Source organism: Sinohyriopsis cumingii, unplaced genomic scaffold (genome assembly GCF_028554795.1).
Source record: "Sinohyriopsis cumingii isolate HCF-2022 unplaced genomic scaffold, ASM2855479v2 utg000873l, whole genome shotgun sequence".
NCBI classification, from domain to species: Eukaryota; Metazoa; Mollusca; class Bivalvia; order Unionida; family Unionidae; genus Sinohyriopsis; species Sinohyriopsis cumingii.
In genome coordinates, this window is record NW_028315938.1 from 2,027,697 (window position 1) to 2,052,926 (window position 25,230).

Below are 25,230 nucleotides of genomic sequence, written 5' to 3' on the forward strand. Positions count from 1 at the left end.
TCATTACTAAAATAAACTGACCTATAGCACTGGCTAATATTTAAGTAATTTCATTTGCTCGGGTTAGATAGTCTTACTGTTTTCTTACGCTTGGGTATAATGTCTTTTGCGCATTCATCAGCAATTTATATTTTCAACCACAATATTTGCAGCCAGAATACATGCAAAACATTATTTCTCATGCACGCAAATTATACATATTTGACACCAAATATTGCCACCACTAACAAATATATTAAGACTTTTCAATTACTACCACTAACAGCACTTAATAAAATTTAACAAAAAGCATCTGGTATCACTCCCTTTCATTTTTGTACAAATAAGTGTGATCTGCAGTCATAGCAGGTAATATTGAAACTATAGAAAATGTAAATTACATTTTAAAACCACTAAGCAGATAATGACCAATATTTGATTATAAATATAGTTGGAACAAATTAGAGTCATCATCCTATTCAAGTATGGCTACAATCAATTAAATCAGAATATTCTAAATAACTACTTATAATAGTTTCATCATATTTGATACTAAACATGAAGTTGTTAAATTTGTACAAATGATGTCAACACTCCATTCGACATTGCTGTCATTATTAGACTAAAAAAAGGTTTTAAGCGATTTCATTGCTAAATTTGCTGAGCAGAATTTGACCACTTTTAGCTTAAAATACTCAGCTAGGGAAACATTTTGGTTTGAAACAAATGGTGTTAACCCATTATGACATATGACTATCATAACAGAAACTTTAGAAATTTACGAAATATGCCAATATGACATCACGTGTTACAATTAATAGGAAAACCTTTAAATGACTTATATATTCTAAGAAATATTGGGGCAGAATGTTTCGAGAAGTTAGAACAAACCCATTCTTGCATGTTGAGAACATTTCTCCCAATTTCCTGCCAAGTTTGGCTGATTTTGCTAAATATATAAACACCGTTATCTGGCTTACTAAAACTTATCTAACCGAAGTGAAACAAATAATAGTGTCCAATCGAAAGGTTTGTCACATTTGCAGAAATGATACTGATCTGCAGCCTAATGTGATTTCTATTACTATCATTATACACAACATTTATATGTCAAAAATCATCATGCTAATCCATCCTTTAGGCCAACTGCTCTAGTGTTTGTCGTTCAAATTTTTCCAGATGAGCGATCTCCCGTCACCAATATTTTAGTATGAGATAAGATAAGAATTCTTTATTCTGCTTAGTCCGTACATCCAGTTTAATATATATATATATATATATATATATATATATATATATATATATATATATATATATATATATATATATATATATATATATATATATATATATATATATATATATATATATAAACATAAACTTATTTCATCATTACAGATGACAGAGATAACTTACGTACAAATGTATACTGACACATATATATCAATGTACTGTGTTCAGCATTGTCACAATGAAACTATGAAAGACATTTAAAATGTGAAAGATTACAAAAGTCTCTCCGAACATTGTTAGGGTTAGTGAGTGCCTTAACAAGAGAGGTTATAACTGGGTGGAGAGTGAGGCATGATCTTCGCACAGGATTGTGCAGAACCTTGTCTTGTGAAGAATAGCAGAAACTGAGTCTCATGTTCCCCATATCCTGGAACTTCGCATGGATCATTGTAGCACATATGGTACGGATATATGGATCAGGCATAGTCACCACCCAGCCCAGAATGTTGGCTTATCCTGCAATAGGCTGGGAAGTGGTCTTATATAATCCTTATTAGAAAATCAAACCAAATCGGCATAAACCTTCCCCATTATCCCTCTAAATGTCTTCATTAAGAGAGGTCTTCATCTGCAAGGCAGCGATTGGTTCTGCATACAGTCATGTTCTGCTGAACGTGGCTGCGTGATAAATACAATCGTCGCTGTACGCCATGGCCTTATATTGTCATAAAACGTTTAGCAAACATTAAATGCTGTGGATAGACCTTTTCATCCATACCCTCGGGGTGGATGGAAGGTTTCCTCGTCCCTCTGCTGGGTCCACTGAAAAATACATTATGTTAACTCTGCGAGAAATGTTGCCATTTCCTCATTCCACAGGTCCTCCCACAAACATACATACATGGGCTCAGGTACTCATGCCTTCCATGAGAGAGAGAGGGAGAGAGAGAGCATGTGAGATAAAGTGGGACTTAAACGTCTGTCCAGTCCACGTCAATGCACGCAAATTTGAGACAAAACAAGCCGATGTATTATCCCGTTCACTCGGGTACCCTGTCTCATTTGAATCGTTTGTTAAGACGAGAGAGGAGGACGCGATATGATTCACTGATAAAGCGATAGACGTGGTTTACTGCCTCTTGGCTAGTTATCCGTGCCCCAGTCCTTTGGGTTGTGGTGATTCAATGCATCTTGTCAGACTGGAAAAACAGTATAGCAAACGTACAGCTAGTTTTAGTGTCGCTTCTTCACTCAATAATAATCAAGGAATTATCTAAATGGCCTAACAAAGGGAGTTTGCTAAACAATGAATGGGGTAGTATGTAACCCGTTATGTTCCGCCTCTTGGTAATTGCGTGTACCTATTAAATGTATACCCTTCTTGGGCCAATAAACAGCCCAGTTTTTGAACGCTGAACCAGATCATGTAGGCCATAATTTGAAAACTCTTTAAATGAAAAGGATAACACTATTAACCGTAAGCACGCATGTTGACTTCTTTTCAGTAGCCAAGTTAGGCTTGTTGATAAATAAATCTCTGTCGTCAGTGACTCTTCATTGATTGTTGAAAGAAGAGACAATGTTCTTGTAGGAATTGGTTGTCCTTTTTACTATCCGTGTTATCAGAAATTCTCCACTTCCTCAAGGATGTTTATTTTGACGACTACAGAGTCCAATTAGAGCAAAGTTAACCACTCAGGACTTTACCAGCAAAGGCAGAGACTTTCTTAGAAGGGCTTATCACCACCATGGCGACTCAGTACTAGCAACACCAGTCCATTGCATCCGCTCCAGGCTCCTAGACACCGGCCAAGACGCTATATCATGCGGACGGCAGGCATGGTCCACTGGCTAATTTCTTTAAAGCTGTGCAATTCTAACTACAGCCAGAATCCCACATTAGACGCCCTCAGGGCTTTTATTCCTTCGATTCCTCTGTGTCAGAAAATCTACCATCATCCGATTTGATGAACTGATTGGGACCGGTTTCTGACTTGAGACCCTAATGTATCCCACAATTCTACTATCTCTTCTTCGCAGATACGTCAGACCAAGGGTGTGGCGATCATCTAGAGCCAGAAGGAATGATTTATCACGATTAATGGTCACAGAAAGAGACTACTTTCCATATCACCAATGTAGAAACAAGAGCAGTATCATTGTGCCATGAGTGATGCATCCACCAATTAAGAGGTCGGTGTGTGATGGTCTCAAACAATATGTCCGATACATCTCCTCTCCGTGTCTAAGTTTAAAACGTTATTCGGTAGGAAATTTGAAACAATATTACCATCTGAGTTTGCCACATTCCTGAAATAATAATCTGGAAGACGATCTTAGAGGAAAGGGACGATACTCATCACGAAATGATTGTTCTGTCAATCCGCATCAGATTAAATTTTACCAATTTGGTGCCTACTTTGGTGGATATGTTTACCACGAAGCCAAACGAAAAGATTTCCGTCTACGGTTCTCCAGTTTCTGACCAGAGGGCGTGGAGAGCGGACCTTTTCATCCTGTAGCGGGATTGTCTTTTTGCGTAGGCCTTATCATCTCTAAGAATGACCCACAATTATGATACTAGTCAGCCTCTCCATTGCTCCGCTCATTTTGAATGCCTATCTTTGTCCCCGATGTTTGTGGTTGAGCAATCGTCTCTATCTGCCTTTAAATCATCTCCATCCCTTACCACAGAGGAGAGACCTCCTGTACCAACACAAGGAATCTCTTTTGTTTTGCGTAACATAAAACGTGTAAATCCTAACTGTCCCTATAGGAAGAGATACAGTGCTTGGTATCTACTCTCTGGGATACCAAGCAGCCTCTTCAAACGTTCACAACGTGTTGATAGGCCCTGCCATCGGAACAAATTTTCACTAATGAGACCTAAGTAGGTACTTCGGACTGTAAAGACCGGAGTCTTGAGTCTTGCTTCCTAATTACTATAAAGGAATCTTTCTTGTGTTTTTTTTCCCTTTTTTGTCTCCTAATCACCCTACTCTCATAAACGTTTGGATGAGCTTCCTTTGGCAACGTTTCCTTACGATAGATGGTTGTTTTGCTTACCTTAGGCCCGAGCTTCTTGCACTTTCTATGAAGTAAATATGTATGTGGTTCAATAAGAGTTATGAGTCTTCTTTGGCAGAAAGGAATTTAGCAAAAACAAGGCTGATTGGCTGCTACTCTTTTGGATGCGGGAGGTCGCGGTGTTGAACTCCGTCCGAGTCATAACAAAGATATAAAAATGGTACTTGCAGCTGCCTCACTTGGCGCTCAGCATTCAGAGGTTAGTGGTAGGACTGTTGAGCCTGGTGTCAAGAGAATATGACTGCTTGGGACATGATGACACATGTCTGCAACGTGCTAGAGATCACTATGAACTGTCACGTTGTAGACATCGTATCGATATGACTCAGATTGTTAAAGCTACGTTAATAGTCCAAACTCACACACCAATACACAAGCGCGACAAAAAGTCTCAGCCGTATATGATGAGATAAGCAGAATATATATGCTTGTCAAGTCTGGGAGCCTACACCTGGAGAACTAAGGGTAGGAAGCGTATTTCCTCTTCATAATACGCTCAACTGATGTTTATGTTTCCACTATTTCAATGCAGATTGTGTTAACAATCAAGAAAGTTTACCCCTACATTACCGTTAGGGATTTTGTCTAAAATGAAAATTTAACCTCATGAGGTTGGAGCGTTTGCTGCCTCATGGGTCGATCTAACTCAGTCGCACGCTGACACTAACGTCCCACTGAGCCCATTCGTCATTGTTCAGAAAGTGGCTCATGCGAGTTCCATCCGGCACTAGTATCCTACTCTTGAATGAGAGTGGGTATGTCTTGTGTTTGTTTGCCTATTACCTATTTGTTTGATAATCAGCCGGGCAGAGATAGTATTACTGATATTAAAATGTAGGTGAGATGAAGCAATGTTAATTATAAAATACTTATATTTTGATATTGTCAGATCCTAGGCTTGTATTTACGTCCAAGTTAAGCTGCTCGCTCGAAACAAATGAAAGTTTCAGTATGCATCGGCAATATTTATCTTTACTAAAGGCATATTGTTGCCTTCAACTAAAGTTCAATATATTGTCTTTAAGATCAGTATTATTAGCAAACATAAGATTCTTCTTAAGATTTGCCTATTCCAGTAATTTTTGTGATGCTACGATTAGGAAGTGTTGTTTGTACACTGCAAGAGTTTTAACAATAACATTGGCCCGATGGTGTTGCTTTGCCAAGTATAAAAACACGATGAATATGACTATGCTCTAATGCCAAGTGTTGGAACAAAACAATTAAAGCAAGATCAAAGTAGCTTGAACCCTAATAGGCTACTAAGCCATGTATAGCAGTATCATAATGTCGTGAGTCTAATGAATTATTAAACTTAATTTAAAAACAACATGATTAAAAACAATTTAACAATAGACTACTGGAGCATTATTGGACTAATAGAGAGTTTACCAATATAATGAAGAAACAGTACACAAATAGCAGGAGCCATCGTGGAAAATTAAACTTATGGCAGTACAAACGATGCTGCAATGACACGAGTCCCGATGGACTATTAAGGCAATTTTAGAAACAGATTGATCATAGCAATGCAACAATGTCATTCGCACAAGTGGGTTATTATAATCTTTGTAACAACAAGGCGATTAAATGAATGTAACAAGACTACATACCTTACTTGACCATTAAATTCAGTGCATGCACTTTTTCAACAACGTAAAGCTAGCAAAGCCCTACCAAACAGCTCAGCACAAAGATTATTTAAACGATCCAAAGATGAACCATAATGAGTTATTAATCAAAGCAAAACAAGATGATTAGCAAGTTGAAACAATAACGTGAACCATGTCGAACCATAATAGCATGAGATAAAATGGATTACTAAACTGCCAGTTGCAATAATATGATTTAAATAATCCAAGCATGAACCGTAATGTGTTATTAATCTGAGCAAAACAACACGTTGATTTGCACTTTGTAACAATAGCATGCTGAGCTATATTAGAATGTAATAGCATAAATTGTAATAGACTATTTGACTGGCGGTAGCATTACAATTACTAAACACTTGATTATTAAAATGAGTGTAGCAAGATAATTTCCCAAACAAGGCAAACTTATCATAACCCCTTATGGAATTATTGAACCAAGTTTAGTACCAATATTATTACAACAGTGTAACCCTAATGGATAATTAATCTGCGTATAGTAATAAGATGATTAATATAATGTAATAGTAGCACTACCCTAATGAACCAATTATCAAAGCCTAAATTTAAAGACAATTAGACATGCCATCAAAGCCTTTCAGACAAATTATTCCAATATAATGTAATACTCTACATTAATGATAATTTATCATATTTACAGATTATGTGTACTTCATGAAAATCATTGTATCTGACGGATATGAATAGAACTTTTAATTATAAGGTCTCGTATTTTGTGAGTGCTTTCTGATGAAACTTATATTACTATTTGTCATGTAATAGGTAATTCTACTCATTTGTCCTCCCCCCCCCCAAAAAAAAAAAATAGCATCCCCCACATCCAGTACCATGCAGATTAGCTTTTATTTCCATTAAGAACTGTATTAAAAATTCTATAGGAACTAAAATTGGAATATTAAACAGACATGCATGTAAATGAACATTAACAGTTCCCCTGCCATGAAAAGTTCTTGTATGTGAAAGGCAATAGCCTGAACATGAAAATCACCGTATAACTGGTATGACAAGTTGCATGTTTACTACGTATGAATGCTGTTGCTCATTATCATTCCCGTTTGCTGATAAAAAATCAAACCCTTAAATTAAGTACAAAATTAACATTATATATCATACATCACTGATTTCTCTCCCAGTGGGGGTTTCTATGAATATGTGCTTTCATACAATGTTAATTTCATAGTAAAAGAGCTGTATTCACCCCTCCATTCTATAAGGGAAGCTGGATCACCAAGGGTTACAACGGCAACCCTTTAACAATATAATTATGTCATTGACCTTGCAGATTAAACCAATAATAATTTTTGTATCGATAATTTGTTTGATCATTAGGGAGTCTTACTGGCATTTTGGTTTTAGAGATGACTTATTAAAATATCAAATAATTCTTAATTTATTGCATAACCTGAGTAGCTGATTGTTGCAAGATGGTCTACAAATGGCTGCTTTATTCAGCTTCCACTGCAATGCTGGTATAGTTGTATGACTAGAGTCCATTGGTTTCTTTTCATTAGACGTTAGTTTTTATAAACAGTTGAACTGCAAAACAGCCTGTAGACTTCCGTTCATTGGCCTTACCGATACATTGAATAGCTCTAAATATGCATGCCGCATATGGATTTGCAATTCAGTGCGTACATTGTAGGCAACCGTTAATATCCCTACTGCAAGATATGAACCCATATTATTAATGGTTACACTTGAAATTTAAACCTATGTAAAAATATATTCTTAGTATTTGACTCAAGTCATGTGTCAACCACAACTGACATTGAGTCATTTTTACAAATTTAATGTGTTAATGGAGGCGATTGATGGCGTCAGGCACCTAACTTACCATCTGTTTCCTGCAGTCTCTTAATATTAGGAGGATTATCAACTTTCTACCTACGACAATATCGTTTTTTCTAAATTCAAGCTTTCATTACCAAAAGCCCGATATTGGCATTGTTCTCCGTCGCCTGGTAAATGGCGAAGGTAAACAAATAACGCGAATGTTTCAAGTTTGAGAAGATATAGAATGGCAATCAGTATGTCGACCTTGCTTTCCTATAAACATATCGACAAGTGTTCCATGTGCATCTCAACATTATCCAGATATTAGAGGCACTCTCATCTTTGCTACACTTGCCTTCACTTACTATATAGGCTCAAGTAACGATTATGTCCATGAAACAATGCATGTGTTGCTTTAAGTGTTAACGGTGCTAATCACTACACTATAGCAAATGAACTTACTGTGATGTGTAATCTTCATTCAGTGACGTTGAATTGTTTCTTTCGCCCGTCTCCACGCAATTTGTGTTATTCGGTGGCTCTATAATCGTTGCGTTTTAGTTCTCTTGACTTCAAAGTTAACGGCAATCACATCATATCAGTTTTGACAACTGCAACTATTTTTACCTTGCCTTTGTTTAGAAAACGGAACGTGTTCGAGTCTGATTCATGCTATGATAAGCATTCTTTCACAAGTGGTTTCTCTTGCAAACGGGTGACATCTGCAATGCATTACTCACTACATTTATTTCATCTTGTCATTTTGTTTCGGACTCAACACAAACTAGTTTACTTTTCCTGACTGTAAATTGTATGGATTGATTAGCTCACGGTTTGCCTTCAAGACGACACGGTTTCATGTGAGTGAGTATTTATAACTTCTTGGACTCTTCAACAAGGCCATATATATTTTCAACCGACCGATATATGCGCCCTTGTAGATTTATTTCTGTGCATCTAGATTAATGCTCCTTTATTTCAACTAAGAAAACATCTCTCCTCGGCATCAATTAGGGAACGATAGTGGCTGCCAGCGGGAATTCCATCTAAAACCACAAGCATAATTTTCTGACATCATCATTCCAGAGCATAATGTCCCTCTTTAGACTCGCGCTTGTCAGACGATGAAACGAAGAGATGTTACAGATAAATCTACATAAAATCACGACCATTTTCAATAGTTTCATTCCGAGTAGAACATCGTCAGTGGGGAATTCGTTTTTATTATCTTCACCAGATATGTTACAGTCATTACCTCTTCAGACCTGTTTAACCAATCCCATGTCTTGATACTGTGTTGCTTCAATAACACTATGCTGTTAAGACATACAGGGCAAGCTTAATGTCCTGTCTCGTATCATGCATATTGATTGAGCCTTTCATCAGATTTGCTCCGTTTTGTATCATTTAATGGTCGTTAGATTTGCTGCCAGATGAAATCACAAGGTTTCTTACCTTTTAGTCACTTTGACCAAACCCAGACGATTGCCAAGTTATTGTGTTTAAACCGAAATTGGGTTAGGTAGTCCCTGCAACTTTTTTAATTCTGAAAAAGAACCAGTAGAAATTATACATGTAATGGGCTTCCAACCATCTCTCTCTTATGGGAAATTGACGTAGAAAATTTCAGACAGCTCACTATCTGCTCAAACATACAAGACAGCATGTCTTACACTCCTTTCATTATATTTTGCTATTTCATACCTGGCATTAGTGAGAAAAGCATTGCGATGAAAAGAATATAGATTTTACATTGTGGAGGAAATCACAGGCGTTCAACTTGTTTCCACTTTTAAGGTACACGGGGTGCCAGGACAATGATATGGTTCAAGGTAGTCCGTTCATCTGTAAATAACTAATTGCCTAACTGGCTGTTTGAGACGAAGCAATTATTATCGGTGGTTATGTAATGGTATCACTGGACGATTTTCGACGATTTTGGACATCGAGGAGAGTAATTTAAACTGAGGGATTAACTTTTCTCTAAATTAATATGTCGTTCCCAAAAGGAACTCTGTGTCATCGTATCGCTTTTCCCTCTCCGTTTGAGATTGATGCTAGCATATAATATTTAGCAACTTTAGTTTGGTGGCTGCTGCATACACTTCCAGCAGACCTTGTTGATGTCAGCGCAACCTCATGATGTGCCTTGGGTATAATGTTTACCCTGACTTCGTCTGATAATCAGGTCTTACGATACATTTTTCCTTGCCTTACAGACTTCACGATGATTACATGCTAATAATAATGAGTCTGATATAATTAGGAGAAGCGTTTTACCCTTCACCTGAAGATCGATGGTACGATGTACATTGAGTTGTTGTCAAGATAAAGGTTGATTACTTATACATTTTCTCCGTCTCATCCATTCTCATAATGCTATTGTTATTGAGTAATCATTTTGCCAAAAACGAAAACACAATTGTAATGTGAATTACATTTCCCAAAGAATCTTTACTTAATCAAGCTGCAATCCTCTCTGTGAAACCTACTAAAATATTTGTGACCATTTCCATAGATTTTTTAAGCTTAAAGTGAACCCCATTGTTCAGAAATATGTAGCTTTCATAACTGACCGCACAGTGCAAGAAATATCACATGCATTTAATCTTCCTCTGTTTTAATGTATTTAGAAATTATTTGGAAACTCAAAATAATCTGTGATAGATGAGCGATGTTTTTAAACCCAACGCAAGAAATTATAAGGTTCGGATCGGAAAGCATAAGCCAAGATCACAAATTATACCAGTGTTGTCCGACTGCTAGCAAAGTATTATACACCGTACCAGAGCCTGAGTTATCAATGAATCCAAGACAATGTACCAACACATAAATCTACAGTTGTTAAAGACTTCCTAAGTAAACATATGATCCAAACTTTACCATATTCTCAAGATGATTTTTGGCTGAATACTATTATCAACATGTGTTGACTGGCAGCTGATCTGAAAGCCAGTGCACATTATCACTGCAGAACAGCTGTCCGCGCACAACCAATACTTAAAATCATTTGCCTTCTCTGATGATAATCTATAGAATTCGCTTCCCAAATGTATTACCTTAGAAACAAAAGGAATGTCTATAAATAATCGTGTGATGTTTATGTTGAACAATTGTGACTATATTGTAGAAAGAATAAGCTCACCAACACAAACATAAAATGCAATGTGTCAACTTAGTGTTTCCAAACATTTCTAAACATTCTACTGTTTCGATACGTATATGAATGTACGTTGAAAACTTACATGTCAGTTATCAGGTGAATAAGTTTAGACCCACTTGGTTCTCTTGCTAAATATTTTTATATATGTCGTGATGCAGTTAACGCTATTCAAATTTGTCTAAACAAAACAAATGCGTTTACTGCATAGCTTGCATTAATTAGCCAGTTGCTTACAAAATTTCTTTACAACCTTTGGAAAATTAGTTTATACTTGTAATTTGTATGTTTCAGCGGTTGCACACACATTATAATTTTATCTTTTAATGTATATTTTAGGAGCACATGGATGTACAAGCACTGATAGGGTTATGGAAGATATATCTGTAAGTAAATTCTAAAATTAGATCCATTCGATTAAAATAAAGTTCTTGTCATGACAAGTAATATTATATCCCAAGTATTTTGCTATATAAAGATCTATTTGTAAATATGCTAGTCTCCATATGACCATATTGCACCACGTGTCTGCCCAACATAGCCAGTATTCCTGAAACACAAGCCTGGAGTTTGTTTCAACAAAGGGACCATAAAACATTTCCTCATTCCTGAGTGATGGCCATGACATGTAACAATAGCTCATTTCCTTTACTGAGAACTCGTAGAAGTGAAAACAAGTATGTGCATTTGTTGCATTCCCACCATTTTTAATTTAAACGGTGAGCCGAATTGATGCTTAGTTCTGCAAAGCCTGGATTCGAGGGACTTTTAAAACAATTATCTCAGTTGTATTAAGTACGATATCATATTGAGTTGATAACATACACTGTACATGCCATGTTAGTTTGCTTTTAATGTGTTGCTTGCTATCAATATTCTTTAAATAATTTCGTAACTTTCATTTGAAGTAGAAACATATTTAAGATTCTTTATATATGACGTCTTATACATTCACTACAGTTGTATTTTATTTATAGGACTTCTAAACTATACGTATTGTCCTGAAAGCATTGCAAATTATCAGTTATACACATAAATTATTAAATGTACTTGTAACGTACAGGTAGTTAGATAAATATGTTAGTCCATATCTCATGTATTAAATGCTGCTTAATTTAAGTGCTTCTCGAAATATAATGTAATGTAATAATGAAAGCATATTAGGGAAGTCGTTGTTGTTGCAGTGACATGAGATTATGATTTGCAATGTTATGACACTGCTCATAACTTAAACTTGATAACATTTTAATCAAGGCACCCTGTAACATGTTAAGTTTTGTATGATTTGAGGCATATTGAAGAAAGTAGTTACAGTCTGAAAACGAATCAAGGGGGGTTTAAGACATATTAATAAAGCATTTTAGGTTAATATAATAATTATACTGATGAAAATGCCAGTAACCTATTTTATTAACCAGTGTAAGCATGTTTTTCAACAGACAGATCAATTAATTTTATTTAAGTATGAAGAGACACCATTTCAGGTCTGTACGCCATCATAGAATTCTTCGCCACAGTACAAATTGTAAAAACAATCTAAATGTTTGCATGCTGACCATAGAAACATGCAGCTTGATCAATGATGACGATAATCTCATTTTTGAACTCACAAATCCAACAAAAACTGTAAAAATTGTGACAGTGACAAGACATAATCACATACATTGTTATGATAGTGACGGCGGATTATGAATTGCATTGTTGTAACAGTGATAAGGGATTATGAACTGTACTGTCATGTCAGTGACATGGAATTATGGAATTGCATAGATATGACAGTGACACGGAATTATGTATTGTGAGATTAACATGTAATCAGCTTGATAATGTAGTTGCGACAGTGAAAGACGTTTGCTGCTTACATTGTTGTAACACTGAGAGGGGAGTACTGATTACATTGTTATGGTAGAGTTAATACCATTCTGAGAGCACTAAACCAGAAACTGACTTACATAAGGGAATGCCACGAAATGAATTTATCTTGTTTGTTTCCTATTAAAAATGAAGTAGCAATATACATATATGTATATCATAATAATTGTTTGCACCAAACAAATGCATTTTAACACCTGAAAAAAAAAACTTGGTAAATTTGTCTGATACAGTTTCTCCCAACTGGAAAACGGGTCAAAATGTACGACTATATGAGAATCAGGTAAAAACTAAGATAAATGTACTATGTTTAGTTTAATATAAATGGGCCAATTAGTATTAAATGTCAAGTCCTGTGGTGAGATACAATTTTTTATAAAGTGTGCTGTAGAAATGAATCTGTAGAGGAAACATTGCAATGGTGCTAAGAAGATGTATGGCCATCTGTGGATCTAAATTTAAGCTATATGAGCCATCACTGATAGCTTATCGGCGAGGGAGAAAACACAGAGATCACATATAAATTTTAATTTATCTTGCATGTTACCAATATGGTTTTTATAAATTATATTTGAAACACTTTATAATATATTTCATGGTGGATGTAAGATGTATAAACTGTATATGTATAAATGAACTCTTGATGAAACTTTTGACAACGTATCATGGTTAAACAGATCCGTTTGAATTAATAGGTACAGATAACTTTATTTGTAAATATCAAATTGTATTGATATTCATTGCAAATAATGTAAGTCATCATGGTTTGAACATTTGTATTAATTTCATGCATAAGAAAGTTTTGAATCAAAAGTCAGAGTTCCCATAAAATGCATCGCCTGTCAATATATAGAAAGACAATTTAATTCTAAAAACAATGGATGTATGATCTATTTTATAAAGACATCAATACATATTTCTTTTCCGACATATATAGGCCATTTGGTAATAATTGCAGGTTTATTTGAAGTTCCCTCAGCCTGATTTTAAAGTTTTGCTCCCATGTTTCTTCTTAACAAACAAAATGTCTGACATTAAATGAATGTACAAATTTAATCATTGGTTAGTTTCATAAATTCAAATGAAAAGTATTTATAATGCATACTAATACTTTAATAAAATATACAATACATTTTCTTACACATCTCTTCTTTACACGTTCGTGTTTAGTATGCAATGCATATCAACTTGCATTCATCATTTTATATACAACTTAGGAAGTGCTGAAAATATTTTTCTCAATATTGTTTTAGTTTGATTCCTACAGTAACGTAAAAGCATTTGTTAAACGTGTGCTTAATTTTCTTTTCAGACTGAGGCAAGGAGGATACACAATCAGCTCTATCTTACGTTGCATGAAAATGTTAGAGACGAATCATTTACGAAAATAAAACGAATGGCAGGAACATATCTTGGACTGAATGTTGTGGAAAAAATCAAAACCTTGAATGAACTATTGTCCGTTCTTGAAGCAAAAGGTTTAATTGGTGTAGGAGAGTATGACAAATTGATAGAGGTTGTGACAGATGCTGGGGTTGAAGGATGGGTGGATGTAATCCGAAAAACAGCCAAAGATATCAAAGATATGCAAAGCTGTCCAGGTAGAGCATTTGCTTACATTATGTGTACCAAATTGCATGCAATACATCTGCAATGTAAAAACGGAGCTGCTGGCACATAGTGTACTCCCAGATCTGCAGATATGCAGTACTATCAGATCAAGGTCTATGCTCATTGCTTAGCACAATGTAGACCTAAATCTGCTGTTCCATATTGAATTGCTAAGTCAAGGTTTATGTTGCTTGCTTAAATTATTGCTGAAACAAGTATATCTAGACTGACCTATCAGCAAACTGTACGACATTAGATCTTACTCAGTAATAGATACTTGACTGTGTGCATGCATAAGTGCAGCTAGATATGATATGCACATGCTTGCTTGTTTGTAAGTAGATAATGTATGTTCATGCTTGCCTTTGTGCGAATGTACATGATTGCATCTTTGTGTATATGTGTGTCCGTACTTATGGCTTGTGTATATTTGCCTCTGTATTTATGTGTACATATATAGAGGTAGTATTTACATGCTTGCTTTTATCTGTATGTAGCTGTGTAGTTAATGGGGTTGAAACGATTCGCCTGTGTCGCGTATCGATACAATTCACGATACACTTTTCACGATACGATATATTATCGATACGCATATGAACTGGGTGATGTTTTCATCTTTAGAAGGTCTGTCAGTGGTATGTGGTGCACTTTTATGTCATGTACTTGTTATATTTCCAGTACACAGATTACAGACAGATATATACTTAACATCTATTAAATGCAATTCTTGTCCATCACAAGATAACAAAAACACTTACAAATAGGCTACCTGTTAGGATTGATCTTTATTTAATATTCTGGGCAATTTAAGCGCTCCATTTAATCACATGCAGGATTAACCTTTGCCACCGGACATAGGTATATTGATCCAATAAATATGTTTACCGTTTAATTTCATTTTTTTCTTATTTATTCAGTTTATATTAATAAAAATAGGAATATATGGTTTTGAAGAACATGAACCAACAAGCCTAATCTGTTTGAAAAAAGAAATAAAAATTCCATTCTGCTTTTAAATTGTCGGTACTTTAATTTTAATTGGTATTCTGCCTTTTCTACACTTACTAAAAGGGTGATTGACATATATGCCGCATAATTTGTACATCCAGGATGCATATCGGTCAGGTATTTAACGCCATTTTCGGGATCCTAATCACCTACTGGTATCATCATTAACACGTTTCAAGCTCAGCTAATATGTTGAATGATGACGTTAAAAATTATGAATATCATAACTATCATCAGCAAGTATTTGCTGAAACGAATTCTACGTCTAAAGAAGAACCACACTGGGACTTAGCCAGTTTTCTTCGTAGAACGTCTTTTAAACGCGCATTGTAAAACTTCATTGATGTGAGGTTCAAAACACAAAACACTTGTCCCCGGTTTCACTCACTGTGGCGGTCAAATTTAAATTAACAACCATTCATGTCAAAAAGAAACGTTGAGCCGAGTTAAATAGTTGCCTACCCGAAAAATAGATGTCGCGACAATCGATACATTTACTGGCGCAACTAATGTCGTGAAAAGCATATTAAGGGTGAACGTTTAAATACAGATTATTTACTGCCCCGAGTACATTTTCATGTGCGCAACTTTCAACTAATTTGTCGGAGTTATCGTGCATCACAGCTTCAAGCGCACCAACTCGTAAAAATAGTATGACTCACAGGCCCTGTCAGAGTGGTTTTTTATGTATTTTTCAAGAACATTTCTTGGTCACCTTTTGCGTCGAGTTCTCTTTAGCTTTGCTAATACCTCCTGATTGTCACGCAGCAAATAAGCTACTTTAAATGTTGATTGGTGGTTATTGTTTACCCTTGACCAGAACAAACAATAACTACTAATCAGAATTCAGTGTAGCACATTTCTTTGCGTGAGTCCAGTATTATAGCTTTCAAATTCGACCAAGAAGGCAAGATACAAAATCAACAAAGAAACGTTGCATACAAATACTTAATAAATGATGAATAGGAATATCTCCTTTATGTTGAAGAAGCTATTGGGATAAATAATCAGCATTGGTTGGAGGAGGTAGTGGGTGGCAGTATATAGGAACCACGTCACTTTGTGCTAATATGGTAGAATACTAGATAGTTATTGTCTTTTTGTTGTTTTTACTAACAAAATTGAGTGCATGTACCCGCGGCAGCTTTCTCAGATGAATACTCAATTAAACGTACAAGACGACAGACGACTAATAATTATTAACGACTGCTGAAGATGAAAAACAGATTGCAAACGGTAGGTATCGATTTGTATCGATTTTCCGCCACTTGTATCAATATGTGTACCGGTACAACAAACGTATCGATGCATCGATAAATCGATGAAGCGTTTCATCCCTAGTAGGTAGATAATCTATGTGCATGTTTGCCTGTCTGTGCATATGAGTGTACGTGTGATCAGTTTGTTTATGATTACATCAATGTCTATGATAAATACTTCATATTCAGACTATTATATAAGACTACACTTATTAAATTTAACAATACTGTCTTCTGACAGAGTTAAATTAAGTAATCGTGAGTAGAATTATAATGTGGATATTTGTCCGAACAGCAGACATATGGTAATGAATTATCTCCATCGGTCCATGGCATTTTTTAATACCTCCTGCTCATGAGTAATCTTTGGTCCACGGTATCATGGCTATGGACTAATTCATATTTAACTGAAAATCAGAAACTAATACTGAAATGTCAGATACATTAATTACACCAGCTTAACATAATCTGCAACATATTTTATATTATACGAAACTACGATTGGAGATATATAAAAAGAAAGAATCTTACTGTTAGTATTAATGGTTTTAATACATATTACAAAACATAAATAATTAATGACAAGAAATATCTGGAACATAGGAATTGTGAAATAGAGGATGATGAATCGGATACCATTATGAAAAGTATAACTCTAAAACAGCGCAACGTTAGAATCATTAGCTTGGACATGTTACCCATTGCAAGGTTACAATGGTTTGACACCAGATCGTTTGGTTTTCCTCTGTTTGGCGCTACATTGCAACACATCATATGTTGCAAGTGGCGGCCAGCGTATTTTGGTGGTGAAATAACACCAAATGACTCTGAGAAGGACCACTAACACATGCGAAGCTAATGACGAACTTTCTCGCATTACAATATTTACAAAGATGAAATTCAAACCCATTCTGGCAGAAATGAAATATTAGTGATATGTAAAAGTGATTACCTCTCTGCCAGGGATGGACTGGCAAACGAAAGGACATCAGGGACACAATAATGGTCTAACACAGTCTTCAAATAACTTCTATTGATAATATCTATTTTTAAATAGTACAACTCATGCAGTCAAATTCGTAGGCATTCTCACATGGGGTACTGGGTAGTTTGATAAGCAGGTTTGACATTGAGTTTTAATAATACACACACAGTATTAAAAAGTTTCTCATGCATTTCATTCAAGGGAAGCGTTGTCAAAGCAAGAACGACATTAGAAATTAAAATACAAGTATGTGCAAAGAGAGCTTGTTACCAAACTTATACCTGTCTGCAGATTGTGTTATTGGATGGACCTCCAATGCAATTGTCTGCATACTTTTCAACCTTGGATGATACGATCAATATTAGTTTGTATGTATGAGCCATATACTGTGCACCAGTAGTCTAAAATAAGCAATATCTGATTTGAATAGGATAGACCTCTTGAATGCATAGGTATATATGTCTTCAATCTTTGCATTCGGGATTGTTTCAATGTTGTAGTGTTACAGACAATATCTATATGACGTTTCTATATTAATGTATCATCAACATATATCCCTATGAATGTATCACATTCAATATTACATATCTTACATATATGTTCAACATTACATACAATTCAATGGAGTTTAGCAAGAATATATTTATAACATCTGTTAATGTGTGGTGTTATGATGTTAATGACAATTAAAGAAACAAACAGATTAACAGTCTATATAACAACTATATGATGTTAATGACAAGGCAAGCAACAAACACATTAACAGTCTATATAACAACCATATGATGTTAATGACAAGGCAAGCAACAAACACATTAACAGTCTATATAACAACTATATGGTGTTAATGACAAGGCAAGCAACAAACACATTAACAGTCTATATAACAAATATGTTGTTAACGAAAAGGCAAGCAACAAACACATTAACAGTCCATATAACAACTATATGGTGTTAACGACAAGGCAAGCAACAAACACATTAACAGTCTATATAACAACTATATGGTGTTAATGACAAGGCAAGCAACAAACAGATTAACAGTCTATATAACAACTATATGGTTTAACGACAAGGCAAGCAACAAACACTTAACAGTCTATATAACAACTATATGGTGTTAATGACAAGGCAAGCAACAAACACATTAACAGTCTATATAACAACTATATGATGTTAATGACAAGGCAAGCAACAAACACTTTAACAGTCTGTATAACAACTATATGGCGTTAATGACAAGACAAGCAACAAACACATTAACAGTCTATATAACAACTATATGGTGTTAATGACAAGGCAAGCAACAAACACATTAACAGTCTATATAACAACTATATGGTGTTAATGACAAGGCAAGCAACAAACACATTAACAGTCTATATAACAACTATATGGTGTTAATGACAAGGCAAGCAACAAACACATTAACAGTCTATATAACAACTATATGGTGTTAATGACAAGGCAAGCAAGAAACAGATTAACAGTCTATATAACAACTATATGGTGTTAATGACAAGGCAAGCAAGAAACAGATTAACAGTCTATATAACAACTATATGGTGTTAATGACAAGGCAAGCAAGAAACAGATTAACAGTCTATATAACAACTATATGGTGTTAATGACAAGGCAAGCAAGAAACAGATTAACAGTCTATATAACAACTATATGGTGTTAATGACAAGGCAAGCAACAAACACATTAACAGTCTACATAACAACTATATGATGTTAATGACAAGGCAAGCAACAAACACATTAACAGCCTACATAACAACTATATGGTGTTAATGACAAGGCAAGCAACAAACACATTAACAGTCTATATAACAACTATATGATGTTAATGACAAGGCAAGCAACAAACACATTAACAGTCTATATAACAACTATATGGTGTTAATGACAAGGCAAGCAACAAACACATTAACAGTCTATATAACAACTATATGGTGTTAATGACAAGGCAAGCAACAAACACATTAACAGTCTATATAACAACTATATGGTGTTAATGACAAGGCAAGCAACAAACACATTAACAGTCTATATAACAACTATATGATGTTAATGACAAGGCAAGCAACAAACACATTAACAGTCTATATAACAACTGGGTGCTCAATACGATCAGTTTCAATCGAGTTTCAGTAAACATGAATTTGATTTCAAAAGACGTGTTCGTGTAAATAATATTCTCTTTACAATGTTGTACATAAGACAGTCATTATTCATTAGATACTACCTATAATATGCATTTAAAACAAACATTTTACACAAGATGGCACCAAGGAATACATATTATGATCAATTGGAAATATATAGTGAGGTCTTTAATCCATTGTTGGGTGAGTAGTCTGACGCTTAGTCGGTCCTCTTGTTAATTTAAATGGGATCTAGTCATGACTGATTTCATTTACACGTCGTCTGGAAATATTTTCATTACTCGCTACTCGTTCAATGTAGTTCAGCGTTACTTTAAGTCTCCGTCCGGTCCACAATGAATCGTAACCCATCTCCTGTAAATAACAGCATTTATCTGACAGAATTACAATCTACCGGAATATTCTTCATTCCATTTAACCTAACAAATGTCAAACCAAATCTTATTCCAAAGGTGCAAGCTTCTTTAATTAGGATAAATGAAGTTGTTCATAACTGATTTGAGTTGAGCAAGGGTACATGTGTCTTAATATATTTTGAATGTTCTACTGTCTATATATTGTACAACCAAACAAACAGTATAAAGAAATATTCATGTTCAGAATATTGCATCAGAGAGTATAAAACTTCGAAACGTGGACCAAAGAGTACCCTTGAGGAGGTGTATTTAAATTTGCGATGGACCGAGAGAGACGATTCATTTCCGTATGTCCGAACACATATCTATATTTTTCATTGTTAAAATTGAATAAAATAATCAATACGTCATTATTTTTATCATTTTCCTCTCTGCTCATTGGCCGTAATTTTAAGAATTAGTTTTCTTCATAAATTATAAACATACCTAACACTTATCATCATTATAATATTGTTATTAATATTATTGGATCGTGTTTGTTTTTTAATATTATCGGATCGTATTACAGCTAAATGAAGTCAACATATGAAATAATTGTTTTCAATTTACAACTCTTTATATATGTGATTAATGAAAATATATTGACCTTCTGGCCAAATTGTTTAAATTTCTATTTACTTTAACGTTTTGTTTTATACTGACCTAATACATTTTGGATATTTGTAATATTTCTGCAATACAACGCATTTTGTCTAACATCTGTTTGAGTGTCCTCACAGACATCCTATATATATATATATATATATATATATATATATATATATATATATATATATATATATATATATATATATATATATATATATATATATATATATATATATTTAGGAACCGTTGGAAGTGGAAGCATCACTAGTGTCACGAAAAAACAATCTGTAAGTATATTAGAAAATATGATCAAATGATTATTCCAGGATTTTAAAAGTGTTTAGGACAAGAGATTTTACATCCAAATTATCCTTTTATAAAAACGTGTGTGTGGAAATAATATTTCCTTTTCTATGATGTATATAGCCCAATCATTATTCATTAGTTACTACCTCTAACTTGCATTTGAAGAAAAAATATTGTATACATGATGGCACAAAAATGCAGAATATGGACAATTGGAAATATCCAGTGAAGTCACACTGATCCAATGTATGAAGCAGGATGGGAGGATACAGAGATGCCCTGGACGGTCATGTTACTAGTTAGTACAAAATGTGTTATTTTTATTGTTTTGTTTTATAAAGTATGCAAACAGTAACACAGGCTTAAAAGAAGGATTACTTGTGAGTAGATAAATATACAACGCTCGATTGCCAAGATGTTCATCAAGTTTCAGGACTTTTAATTGTATATATTTTACCTACCTACCCCTGGAAAAGTTTATATGTATCTATATTACAGCACTTGCCTTCTTATCACAGAACAGAAAATACAAGTTCAGTATTTGTTATAAGATATTGGGTTTTATTGTGCACCAGGTTGGTAAATGGAGATAAATACATTTCTCCTGCTTTGTTACACCCTGCAAAAACAATAAAATAAATTTAATACAACTATAAATAATACCATCATCAATGCATTATTGTTCTGCATGTATACATTGTTTATGTTTACAGTACACTCAATACGAATAACGCACTACCCCATATATGTATTAATTATCCAACTAGAGAGATAGTGGACCAAATAAATCTAAACACAACAATCAGTGTGTAGAGCAAACTTAGAGAGCAGACAGACAGACAGACAAGTGTACGGACAGAATGATAGGCTCAGAAGAGAATATGCAGGTTGATAACCTATTAAAGGTATTAAAATACATCAACATACATTTCAGATAAATATACAGAGTACATATAAAATAAACTGTTAATTAACCATATTATAAATAGATTTACCTTTTCATATTGGACAAAGGTCAAGTCACATTTTTCTTGAAGCAAAAGAATCATCAGGCACTTTTCTTACTCCAATTCCATGACCAGCACCCTTCAGAAGCTCCAATGGAATGACCACCACTAATATGCTGTGCATGCTATGTACTTTATGCAGACAAGTAGCAAACTAACCAATCAGAAAGTTACTTACCACTTGTAATACAAATGAACATTAATCAGGGTAGCTTCATTGCTCAGAGTAAACAAAACTCAACAGGTAATCCTGGTTCAAGGTTGCCTAAATGGCTAAATATGTGTAAAATGAGAATAGCACAATAATTGCAACTGATGACTTTATTTCACTCATCAATGAACATTAATTACATAAAATAATAAAATACCTACTTCTGTCTAATTAAAACATGAATATATAAAATTATAAATATATGCTCCTGCTATATCTATATAATAATGTATGCACATGCATTTTTGAAAGTCCTAAGATATCAGTAAGAAAATAATTTGCTTTTCACGTACAAGACACCTTATCATTTGCATTATCTGTACTGTTATTTAGACAAGAAGCACTTTCTGCATGCCGTAAAGGTCATCGACTGATTGAAACAAATACCCACGTCAATTACAAAATGAACCAATGATTATTTGTGTCCTTCCAATAAAGCGTAGATAATCAGTTACTTGAGTTATTGGCAATAAGACATAAAATATTTCTTGTGACGGCCTACCGATATGGAATTTTCAGTTATTGTCAACAAGGGAAATTATGCATTTTTTGTCATGGTCTTTTCTCGTTGATTATGAAAGGCATTGATTTAAATACAGTGAAAATCCGCAGAAAATAAACCTATAAGCAAACACGACAAAAAGTAGCCAAATTTGTGTTAAGAATGAAATATATATATATATATATATATATATATATATATATATATATATATATATATATATATATATATATATATATATATATATATATATATATATATATATATATAATTAGTTGATGAATGACGCACATGCTAAAGCTTCTTAAAGTAGCACTCCCCGTATAATTTAATTTCCGTAGAATATGTTCAATACGTCAGCTCGTATAATTAGAACGGGCTGAAAGCCGTGCTTGAATTATAGTTAAGATGACACTAAGCGTTTATTTAAAAATAAAAGAGACTAATGTTGATTTAATGCAAATTGTACGTTCTACTTACACTTTATAAAGTATGCTCGAATGGATGTAACAAAGAATGGCAAATGCATCTAATCAACTGTTTATGATACTCTACATAAGATACAATTGAAAAATGATCTGTCTAAAATAAATTGACAGAAATTGCGAATTTTAAAACATAAAATTGTCAAGTATTAAGCAATGGAAATAAATCGATTAAAGACTCCTATTTACTTCACACATTAAATTATGTTTGATAAATATGTTTCGGATTAAAGCAAAATGTAATCAAATTGCTGCATAAACTGCCACCTGTCTATAACATAATTGTTACTTGCATATATATATATATATATATATATATATATATATATATATATATATATATATATATATATATATATATATATATATATATATATATATATATATAATCATCTTTTTACAAAGGCGCAATTTAAATAACCCACTTAATACAGAAAGTAGAATATGTTTCATGGAAATAAAGTATAGACGAGAATAACAGAATAATATTTTTAAAAAAACTTTATAAAACATAAAATTATTTAGATTTATTCTTTAATGTGCCCTTGCAGGTGGATCCTAATTGCAAGGCATGATATGAGAATATTAGAAAACTAACTTATAAACAAACATCTCTCCTTCGCAAGTTAACATGTGACTGAAAATATATTTTCCTATGTTTAATCACTCATTTTAAAATCGTTTTTTTTCTATGCAAAGAGAACAACGCTATGGAGTATAAAACTAAAACATAAACGTAAGCATAAAAACAGGAATTGAAAATATAATATCTTTAACAGTATTTAGCTCAAAGTGTTCCCTATATTTATTGCTTCAATCAAGTTATGATACTTGTAATAAGTATGTATTTTGTTTTCAGATCAAGGCCAAAAGAAAACACAATCAGCTGTCTGTTAAATTGGATGGACTTATAACAAAAGACTCAATGAAGGGCATAAAGCGAATGGCAAAAACATATATTGAAACAAAACCTCTGGAAAAAGTCGAAAGTATGGATGACCTGTTCTCTGCTTTTGAAGAAAAAGGGATAATTTCTGTAGGAAACTATGATGTCTTGATAGATGTTTTGACAAGCGCTGGTGTAGGAATAGGAATAGATGAAATCCGCAAGACTGCCAAAGATATTAAAGATATCATGGATTCTTAATACAACAAGTAAATTAAAATACCGAGTCTAAATGTTCACACTTGTTACCAGACAAATGCTTCTAGTAAATTCAAATTAAAATAGTGCATTTTCTTGTATTCTGAGCACGGTGCGCACTAATCTGCTACAAAATCAATGTTCGAATAGCAGATTAAGATCCGTGTTCAGGATAGACCTAGATTTGCAGTTACATACTGCACTGGCAGATTACGCTATGTGCTTTTTCCATACTTTAGTGTCTGCTGTCCCCTATTTACCTTGCAACTCATGGTCTGTGTTTCTCGCTTACCACAATATAGACCCATCTCTGCTGTCACATATTGATCTTGCAAGGCAATGTATATGTTTCTATCTTTCCACAATATAGACCCAGCTCTGCTGTCACATATTGATTTTGCAAAGCAATGGATATGCTTCTATCTTTCCACAATATACACATAGCTCTGCTGTCACATATTGATCTTGAAAGGCAATGTATATGTTTCTATCTTTCCACAATATAGACCCAGCTCTGCTGTCACATATTGATCTTGCAAGGCAATGTATATGCTTCTATCTTTCCACAATATAGACCCTGTTCTGCTGTCACATATTGATTTTGCAAGGCAATGTATATGCTTCTATCTTTCCACACTATAGACCCAGCTCTGCTGTCACATATTGATCTTGCAAGGCAATGCATATGCTTCTATCTTTCCACAATATAGACCCAGCTCTGCTGTCACATATTGATCTTGCAAGGCAACGTATATGCTTCTATC

The 25,230-nt window shown here is 34.1% G+C and overlaps 1 protein-coding gene across 1 annotated transcript in view; it reads left to right on the plus strand.

The window, feature by feature from the left end:
* The window catches only part of LOC149773150 (uncharacterized), a 108,214-nt gene extending 83,745 nt beyond the window's left edge, over window positions 1-24,469 (plus strand). Inside the window, exons 11-14 of the mRNA XM_089946719.1 lie at window positions 11,242-11,288; window positions 14,087-14,375; window positions 21,616-21,692; window positions 24,182-24,469. Of these exons, the coding sequence (XP_089802845.1) occupies window positions 11,242-11,288; window positions 14,087-14,375; window positions 21,616-21,692; window positions 24,182-24,469 (701 nt within the window). The remainder of the gene's footprint in view (window positions 1-11,241; window positions 11,289-14,086; window positions 14,376-21,615; window positions 21,693-24,181) is intronic.
* Window positions 24,470-25,230: the final 761 nt, after the last annotated feature.